Source organism: Lynx rufus, unplaced genomic scaffold, assembly GCF_022079265.1.
Source record: "Lynx rufus isolate CCGP_SWC_20201006 ecotype Redwood Valley unplaced genomic scaffold, mLynRuf1.p SCAF_4, whole genome shotgun sequence".
In the NCBI taxonomy this organism is placed as follows: Eukaryota; Metazoa; Chordata; class Mammalia; order Carnivora; family Felidae; genus Lynx; species Lynx rufus.
In genome coordinates this window covers 54,897,396-54,907,734 of record NW_025814856.1, presented here as the reverse complement: position 1 = coordinate 54,907,734, position 10,339 = coordinate 54,897,396, and the positions used below count along the sequence as shown (strand labels likewise).

General features: G+C 42.5%; 1 protein-coding gene across 1 annotated transcript in view; it reads left to right on the top strand.

Annotated features, from left to right (window-relative positions):
- Nucleotides 1-283: 283 nt before the first annotated feature.
- CUNH3orf20 (chromosome unknown C3orf20 homolog) overlaps nt 284-10,339 on the top strand; it is an 89,258-nt gene continuing 79,202 nt past the window's right edge. The window contains exons 1-3 of the mRNA XM_047096211.1: nt 284-975; nt 1,729-1,869; nt 7,012-7,131. Of these exons, the coding sequence (XP_046952167.1) occupies nt 504-975; nt 1,729-1,869; nt 7,012-7,131 (733 nt within the window). The 5' untranslated portion in view covers nt 284-503. The remainder of the gene's footprint in view (nt 976-1,728; nt 1,870-7,011; nt 7,132-10,339) is intronic.

The following is a 10,339-nucleotide window of genomic DNA, read 5'->3' as shown; positions in this document are numbered from 1 at the left end:
GCAGATTTTTATTACTAAATTACAAGAAGATCTCTCGCTGTCAGGTCTCTAACTATAAAAGGTACAGTGGAACCTTTCGCCCTTCCCCATCCTTTCCACTCCTCCAGCCCCGCAGGGTCCCTCCCAAGAGGTACTTGGTTTGTATGACTGTCCCTGGAACCATTTCTGGAATCTGGTCATCCCCAAAGGCCCTTCCCAAAGCGACTCATCAATGTGGGTTTATCTGTTGCTGTCTCTGGGAAGAAAAGGGAAGAGGGGCATCCCTTTGCCCTACTGTGTGAGGAGTGACCAGTTACTTCCTTATCCTCCCTGGATAGGACCACTGGCTCAATGACCTGTAAAGGCCATTTCAGCACTTCCATTCTGTTTGTCTCCAAGGCTTCACCTTAGGTAAGAACTTTTCGCTCTCATTCACCTCTCAGGGGGCTCTGACTTTTTACAGCTGAAGGTCCATCTTATCTGAGATGGACAGTATTACCTAGCAGCATGCATACTCTAGCAACATGAACGACATCGAGAGCAACAGAGAACTGTACCAGCAATACACAGCCTTGGCCCCCAGGCTGCTGGCCCGCATCTCCAAACTGCTCATCATTTGCCGGAATGCAGGCATTTCTGTACCTAAGGGCATCAGGAACATCTTTGAGTTCACTTGGGAGGAACTCACTGCCGACCCCATGGTACCTACTGCGTCTGACATCCTGGGCCTGGAGATCAGCATTGGATCCCCACCTGTGGTGCTTATGGAATCAACCTCCATGCAGGCCCCTGTCCAGAAGAAGGCACCCCCACCAGTACTACCACCTCCGTCACTGCCCACACCCACTGGGCCCGCCAGCTTCACCCGCTCTCCCACCCATGGCCATCTGGTGCACTCTAGCCAGGGAATCCTGCAGAAATTCCAGCGGCGGTCCATCCACCTGCTGACAGAGCTGCTCACCCTGAAGATGAAGGCCATGGTGGAGTCTGTATCTGGTAAGGCTGGCTCACCAGATTCTTCTCCATTTTTTCTGAGCCCAGAAGGATCTACCCAGACTGATGTGTGTGTGTCCACCACAGCCACCATAGCCCCCCCCAGCCAGGTGTATAAGAATATGCTAGGGATAGGTGGCAGCCATGGGTCTGCCATAGGAATCGAACCCTGTCCCACAACCCCCCTCAAGAATCATCCTGTCTCCCCAGAGTGTTCTCTACTTTTTCCTCCCATTCCCCCAGTATTGCTGAGCTCAGACTGGAAGGTAGGCTGTGGAGAACAGTGTGAGGCCAGAGGCACTGAAGGGTGGAGTTTGCAGAAATGAAGGGTGGAGAGAGGCAGCACCCAGAGGGGGTGAATTGAGAGGGCTGATTGGTGTTTAGCAAGACCATCCATGGTAAGGGTGTAACCCCAAGATCAAGGAGGGAAGATAGAGCCATATCAGTAATTGAGCCTTCTAGATGCTTCTAGAACTTTCTAGATGTTATTTTAAATACTAATGGCACCAGGACCCTGGCCTGTGGGTAGGAAGAGAGAAGGGTAAGGGGGGTAGAGAGCAAAATGCCACCTGACAGGTCTTGGGAAATCGAGACCCTTCCATTAAGAAGACCCTTCTATTAAAAGACCCTCACTTGCTTACCCTAGGAATAGAGCTTCCCTCTACCGTTATTTCCTGGGCCATTTACAGAAGTCTTTTCCTGGAAGCATTAGCCCTGTGCTGGGAGGAAAATGAGTTGCTTCAATGATTCCTTTAGTAGGTGCCAATCCTCTGGACATCACAAGGCGCTTCGTGGAAGCCAGCCTGCTCCTCCACGTCAATGCCAAGGAGATGGCTCTTGACTACCTGATCAGCACAATTGGAAAAAGTAGTTATGGTGCCGGACAGACAGGGAAAGGTGGGTACCCAAGCTTCAGCCCTTAGAAGTTCGAATAGTGCCACTAAGAATGCAAAAGAAAGGTCAAATCCCCAGTTTAAACATTTGACATCTCCAAGAGTTGAGGTGGATTCTCAAACAGAGAGATTCTGGAGCAACAGAGATTCTTAAATGCTGCAGGTGAGTATAGAAATCGGTGCAGTTCCCATGGAGAGCAGTTTGATGGTATCTGCAAGGTGGTCGATGCTCTAGCATGTGACAACTCGGCAACTTCTCTTCTAGGTCATTCCCTAGGGCTGTGCTTTTCAAACTGTCTGTGGTAAAGGACCAACTTGTAAAATTGCCGATCTCTATCTCTCGTGGACTGACGTTTTAAAAAATGTGATGTGACAGCAATGTAAAATTGACACAGAGGTTTCTAAATGTTTACTCTTAATTTTTGTGCTCATCTGGCCATGGGCTGGTGTGGATTCTCATCAGTCCACTAGCCACACTTGGCTAGTCACACTTGGCACACGTGTGCAAGAAGTTGTACCAGAATGTTTATTGCAGTACTGTTTGGAATGGCAAAAGAAAATAAAATTGAAAACAACATAAGTGTCCATCAATAGGAGGAAAACAATTGATAGTCTATTTAAACAATGGAACGTAGTGAGAAGTAAAAATCAAGCACTTGTACAGCATAGGGACTGTAGTCAATAATACTATAGTGACAGATGTGTCAGATGTGACAGAGGCGACCACACTTACTGTGATGAGCAGTTTGTAATGTGCATAAATATTGAATCACAATATTGTACACCTGAAAGTAATATAATATTGTATGTCAACTATACTTCAATTAAAAAGAAAAAAATAATACAAAATGAAATAAGCATTAAAATGCACATATCAGTACAGATAAAATCTCAAAACACAGTGTTAAGCAAATAAAAGAAAGCAAGTTTGAGAAGGATACATTTGGTATGATACTATTTAAATAAAATTTGAAAGAATACAAGCAATATTGCTTTGGGTACAGTATAAAAGCATGGAGGGGAATGCTGGATGCTAAGTTGGAGGAAGTGAGCACTAGAGAGGGGTGGAGGGGAATAGGATCTGGGAGACACAGTGAATCAGTTGTATCTAATGTATCTCTTAAGCATGGTGGATATACAAGTACAACTGACCCTTGTGCTGACCCCCCAAGCAGTAAAAAATCCAGATGTAACTTTTGAGTCCCTCAAAACTTAACTACTAATAGCCTAATATAGATCAAAATTCTTACCGTTAACATAAACAGTTAACACATACTTTGTGTGTTATATGTATTATATACTGTATTCTTACAATAAAATAAGGTAGCGAAAAGAAAATTTGTTAACAAAATCCTAAGGAAGATGGGGCGCCTGGGTGGCTCAGTCAGTTAAGCATCCAGCTTCAACTCAGATCATGATTTTACGGCTTGTGAGTTCGAGCCCTTGTGTTGGGCTCTGTGCTGACAGCTCAGAGCCTGGAGCCTGCTTCGTTTTCTGTGTCTCCCTCTCCCTTTCTCTTTGCCTCTCCCCTGCTCACGCTCTCTCTCTCTCTCTCTCTGTGTGTCTCTCAAAAATAAACATTAAAAAAAACTTTTTTTTAATCCTACGGAAGAGAAAATATATTTACAGGACCGTACTATAGTTATTGAAAGAAATTCACATATAAATGGACCCTCACAGTTCAAACCCATGTTGTTCAAAGGTCACCTGTGTTCATTTTGGATGCCTGAAAGTCATCCTGCCTGTTAGGTTTCATAGGGAAGCGTAAAAAAAATTTAAATCTCATAACCATTGATCCTCAGCTGTAAAATCCATCCCTCCCTGTAAAATAGCATCTCTCCCCGTCCACTGGATGTTTGTCCATCTTGGACAAACCTTTCCTTGGAGGTCAGAGCTTAAACACCTGATAATATACATGTACAGTACAAATAAATTGCATAATAAAATTGTCAGCCTTGCAGGAAAAATGTGGGATTTCATGGAGTCAGTGGAAGTGATGTTGGAAAGCTGCTCAGTCCCCATGTGAAGCCACTGACGATGGCACAGTGAGGCAAAACCAATCAGCTACTGGAGACAGGAAAATCATCTGGGGCAGCGACTCCTTGCAGAAAGGATGATTTGGGGGTCAGTTAAAAATAAAAACCGATAAAGCCCTTGGGTATTTTTGCAAAGAAAAACAGGAGGGTACTCATGTTTTATTGCTATCCTACAGCCATTCAGGAAAAAAGAAAATCACCCCACCTCAAAAAATTTTAAAAAAATGACACAGTCATTTTTATTGCTTATGAGAATTAGCGTGTGCTTACAAAATCAACAAACTTTCGTTAAATACAAGGTGAAAGAAAGTTATTTTGATAAATTTTGGGGTTTTTTTCTAAGCCTCAATCCAAGTATGCTTTATTTTTTTCTTTTATTAAATTTTATGAAGTTTTTAATTTTAATTACAGTATATTTAACATACAGTGTTGTGTTAGTTTCAGGTGTACAATATAGTGAGTCAGCAATCCTATGCCTTGTTCAGAGCTCTTCACTTATTTCACCCCTCCCCCACCTACCTCCCCTCTGTAACCATCAGCATGTTCTCTGTACTTAAGAGTCTGTTTCTTTGTTTGTCTGTCTCTCTTTTTTCCCTCTGCTTATTTGTCTTTTCATGTGTCTCTTGACCATCTGGTTGTCTTTGGAGAAATGTCTGGTCATGTTTTCTGCCCATTTTTTAATTGGATTGTTTATTTTTTGGTTTTCGAGTTTGTTTTCATTTTCTAAAATAAAATTCCAATTGGACTCCCCCACCCCCACCTCCGCACTATTTACCATGACCTGGAGGTCTTTGTTTTAAGGGAATTTACTCTTTGCGCATGCTGCTCAGGATCAGCTATGCCATGAAAACACTGGCCCTCTAACTATGCTGTAACTATATACACAGATGGTTACCAGCATGCATGGAGTCCTGCACCTTGCATTCTGCGTGGAGCTTAGAGATCCATCTCATTTGTGGGGGACACTGCCTGCTGGTCTATTGCATGGGTAGGAAAGTCCCACCTGGCCCAGTGGCTCACCCTCAGACCTGCCCAAGATGCTCCCCTACCTGAATGTAGCGTTCCCTTACCTTGAAAAGGAAATGGTTGTCACCATTAGTATTCCACCCCATAAGGTGTTTGAGCTTTCTTGCAGGGTCACAGACGTTCACCCGTGATTCAGTGGCTTCCTGCCTCCCTTCTGGGTTGTGGTTAATATGGTGGAAGAGAATTTGCAGAGAACTGAGCTGAACTCTGGAGAGGCTTTGATGTTTCTGCATCCTGCTACATTAGCAAGAGTGTTCCACCACACTCCCTAAGAAATCTCTCACTTGCTGGCATGTCTGTTCCAGATGCTCCTCTTTAAACAAGCCTAGAGCTTGGGAAAAAAAAAAAAAAAAACCTCACCAACAAAATATAAATGAAGGACTGATCTGTTCTTTTTGGAAAAGCATTAATCCTAGAAGGACTTGAATTAGCTCTTACAGGGCATTAAAAAGAAGATCCAAATGCTGTTGACGTATTTTACATGACTTTTGCTTTTCTGGACCATCTTACTGCATGAGGTAGACCAAAGCTGTAACTGGGTCTGGAGTAGTCTTCCCTTAAAGCTACAGCCAGAATATACCCCTTGCTTAAGGAAGCATTTCCTTAGTGATAAGCCTACTTCCTGCCTTTTCTCCTTTCCAGTACATACTAGTCTGCCTTGTCATGAAAGAAAACTGGACTGCTCCTTGATTTTCAGTTGTTGGCAATATTACTAAGTAAAACATATACAAAAAAGGAAAACAAATAATCTTGCCGTCTTTATTTACATAATTCCTATTTTTCGTTTTTGTAATCTCCTTTTTGGTTCCCCTCCCTCCCTCCCTCTCTTGCTCGCGCTCTCTCTCTCTCTCTCTATATATATATACGTATATATACATGTATGTAAATATATATATATACATATATATACGTATATATATATACGTGTATACACACGTATATATATATATATATATTAATACTACAATTTTCCTGCCTCTCAGTTTTCTTAACTGAGAGACAAATGTTTGCCAACATAGCTATATATTTTAATAATTGTCGCTTTAATTCATTGTAGACTTTTAATGTTCAGGTTCTATGATTAACCAAATGCTTAGGTTTTCAGTTTCCTACTATTAGTATAATATGCATCGCAATATGCAACTTCAGTTTCTATTGGTTAAGATTGATTAAGAGGGATTATTGGGGCAGAAAGTTTCAATATGTGTACAGCTCTTACCAAATACTATTTTCTAGATGGATTTTGCCTATACCAGCATGGTTGACTGGTTTTATCCCATCTTTACCAGTATTGGCTGTTGTCAGTTCATTTCTGCTAACTTAGAAGGTACTGAAAGTTATCCTGATCTTAACTTTTGTATCACTAGTGAAGGTTATTATTTGCACGTGTGCAGTCTCTGGTTATAGTCTTTATCTATTTAGGTCAGGTCTGCCATTTTCTTTAAGAATTTGAATGAACCATGATAAGTTGCTTAACATTTCCTAACAATTTCATGCCTAACCAGCGAAATGACCATATTTGGGTAAAGAATGAGTCAATGATTTGATGAAGTTTATGTAAGTATGATCACGATTTTCCGCCAGTGATGGGGGTGCTAAATTTTAATTCTCAAGTGGTCGGGTATCAAATGATTCTATGTGAAACAGTGTGATTCTGCAAGAGCCTAATTTGTTGTTGAAGAAGCATTTGATTTCAGTGTCCTGGATAGAGAATAACTGGCCCAATGTTTATTCTCTCCACCTAGCGCTGCACTTATACCTGCATTTGCCCTCGCGATAATACCATCACCTTCTGTGCTTGCTGCTCCCGGCTCCCTGTGCTGGTGTCATTACTCTCTTGAGGGATACTATAGTGGGGTGAGGGGTACCGTCGGAAAGGAATCTTAAAGATTCCCCTTAATTACTCTGAGCCTGCTCGTGCATTAAAAGTCTTTTTATTCCAAGATGTGGTTGTTTTGTAGCAATCAGGGCACTTTAGAATATCTACTCTACCATACTGTCAGAACAAAAAATGTAATACTAAATTTTTGGTTACAAGAAAAATTGAAAAGTTGAAAAAAGAGTTCCTCCATCTTCCACTCCAGATTCCTCTGTGAGCACTCCAACCATGGGTGTGAACTCACCTTACCAGCTTGTCTACGAGTCATCTACTGGCTGTCTGAGCTTTTCCCTCTCAACTGGAAGGGAAGTCAAGAAGAAAACAGGTAACAGAGGATTCCAGCAAAGAGCTCTTAGCCCATCTTTGGGGGAGGGGGTGGGGGAGGGGATAGAGGATTCCCAGTGCAGGTTGATGAGATGCTTTGATTTAGTTTTCTGATAGGAAGGGTACATGGCTGTCCTGCCTGTTGGCAGAAGCTGTTGACACAGATTCTTTCCCATAAAAGTTGACACATCTCAACCCAGTCACTCCACAGTGCAGTCTCATCATTTGATTGTTTTTACGTGCCCTCTGTTCCTGGTGATGTGGTTCCCTTCACACAGGACAACATCCCTATCAAACCTATATCTTCCATCCCCCTCAGTATCCCAAACTCACCCCCTCTATCAAGAGAGAGATCTATGTTGCTCCTACTCACACAGCCAGTGGGGGAACGAGTATCTGAAGAGACGTATTTGGATACCAGACCTAACAGCATGTCCCAAACTGGGCTGATTCATGCAGAAAGAAGAGAAAGACATAGAGGGACCTGCTATCCCATGGAGGAGGACACACAACAGAAAGAAAGGCTTAAGACAAAGAACAGGTGCAGTAGACCAGATAGTATAGCAGCAACCATGCAGCCAGAACCTCAGAGAAATAAGTTGGGAGTGGAAATGGCAAGGCAAAGTCTCATGGAATTTCCAGTTACCTTCTCCCCAACCAGCTGTGATGGCAGATGGTGGAATGGGGTAGGCAGGGAGGACTGTACTTGCAAAGTAGGTGGTGGAAGGATCAGCAAAAGGTGGGAATGCTCAAAGATTGTCCGGTTGATTCCCACAGACACTGGAGGTAAGGCTGGAAGTTGAGAAGTTTGCATTTTATTTCTGACCCTGCCTCTTGCTGACTATGTGATTTGCCTTCCTCCAGGCCTCATTCTCCATATCAAGCTCCTCCTGTGTCTTCAGTTAGTGAACAAATGTTTAGTGAACAATTGCTAGTTATCAATTGCTAGTTATCACTGTTCTAAATCCTGGGGGTATACATGAGGACTCTAAGACAAACAACACCTTCCCAAATGGAACTGACATCTTCAGCTTCCTTGTTTGGAGTAGATCCAGCTGCCCCCTCTCGTTTCCCAAGCTCCTTTACCTCTGTTGATGTGCTTTCTGTCACTGTGGTTCAATAACCCACAGCATCATTTCCAGCATCCCAATTTATGTGGTTTTATTATATCCACTCCTGAGCTGGCCCTAAATCAACAGAATCCCTTTGAGAGAAGACAAAGTATCTTCAAGATAAACTGTGATTTCATGATTTTTCCTCCTAATGATCTTGCAGGTGATGCCTTCTGTTGGCCTCTTTGTCTGTCCGGCTGTTTTCCTCTGCTACCCCACCAAAATGTGATTTGTCATGATGTGCATCATTCTGACTAGATGTATGTTCGTGGTGTTGCATCTGTTATAGGTTCTTGATATGTTTAGAAATTAGTCTCATACATGCATGCCAGAGTGGATGATTAACTTTCTCTAATAGTTAGTAAATGACCATGTAGACCTGTTTTGCCCAGGAATGTCCCAGTTTATGCTTATTGTTCTGACATAACATTTAATGATGCCCACTTTCACTCTAAAAACTTTCCCAGTTTGTATATGTTGTACAGTTATTCTGGTTTTAGGCCACTTTGAATTTTGGACCTCTGCTCTCTGTTCATGCACATGTGCTATCACACCTTACCAACTGCCCCTTTTGCAGTTCTAGGACCAAGCAGACTTGGAGTAGACAGGCTTCAGGAGTTGAGTCTACTCCCTGAGGGAACAACAGCTATTTTTTGAAAGTAGCCCAACTTTACAGAAGGAGAACTGAGAGAAGTCTGTCAAAAAATTGTTCCTGGTTGGAGTGAGAAGATACCACCCTCAAGGATCCAAGGCAACTAGGGCCAAGCCAGACATGAATGGTCAGACTAGAAGATGTTTCAGGAGGTCAGCCAGCTGCTAGGTGGGACTCAGGGCCAAGTCTCTGGTCTTGGGTGGCAGGAGGAGTGGCAAAAGGGACCAGAAACCACTCATAGTGGCAGATACCAGAGATGGTATCCAAGTACCAGCCAGAAAGCCGAAGAGTTGGCTGACAGTGAGGAAGACTTCATTTTGAGGCACTCAGGACCCAGCTGGAGCCTGAGCAGTGGCCCTGGCTTGAAACTCATTTTCATTCTTGAAACCAGGATGAAGTTGAGCCTACATATATTAAGAGAGAGCATGTGGCTCCAGTTGGGTGGGCAGCAGAGGCTCAGAAACATGTGGACCTGAAATGATGCCTCTGGAATTTTAGTCATGGAGGACTATCTCCACAAGTTCATGTCACCAAATCCTTATACCAGCTGACACCTGCCACAGGGTTATAACTGTGAAAATAAGTGCAATAAGCACAAAACATTGCCACCCAGAGTTGAGCAGGCAGAAGAAAGAATAAGCAAATTTGAAGATAGAACAATTGAAATTATTAAATCTGAAGAACAGATTTTTAAAAAGTAAACAGAGCCTAAGGGACCTGTGGGACACCATCAAGGAGAATAACATACACATTGTGGAAGTCTCAGAAGGAGAAGAGGGAAAGGGATAGCAAGAATATTTGAGGAAATGAAAAGTCCCAAGTTTGATGAAAGACATGAGTATAAACACCAAAGAAGTTTGACAGACTCCAGGTAACATGAACTCAAAGAGACCCACACCAAGATACATTATAATCAAACTTTCAGAAGACAATGACAGTGAATCTGGAAGGCAGCAAGAGAAAAGCAAATCATTATATGCAAGGAATTCTCAATAAGATTATCAGCAGGTTTCTCATCAGAAACTTTGGGGGCCACAAGGTACCAGGGCTGTATATTCAGAGTGATAAAAGAAAAAAAAAACTGTCAACCAAAAATCCTATATTCAGCTAAACTGTCCTTCAAAAGTGAGGGAGATATTAAAACATTCCCAGATTGGCAAAACCCAAGGAAGTTCATGACCACTAGACCTACCCTTCAAGAAAAGCTCAAGGGCGTCCTGCAAGGTGAAATGAAAGGTCAGTAGGCACCTTGAAGCTGTATGGAGAAATAAGGATATCAATAAAAGAAAATACATGGGCAATTATAAAAGCTAGTATTGTAATTAGTTCATAACTGTACTTTTTGTTTTTTACATGATTCATTTATTTTAATTTTTTAAGTGTTTTCCTTTTATTTTTGAGAGAGACAGAGACAGAGAGACAGAGCGCAAGTAGGGGAGGAGCAG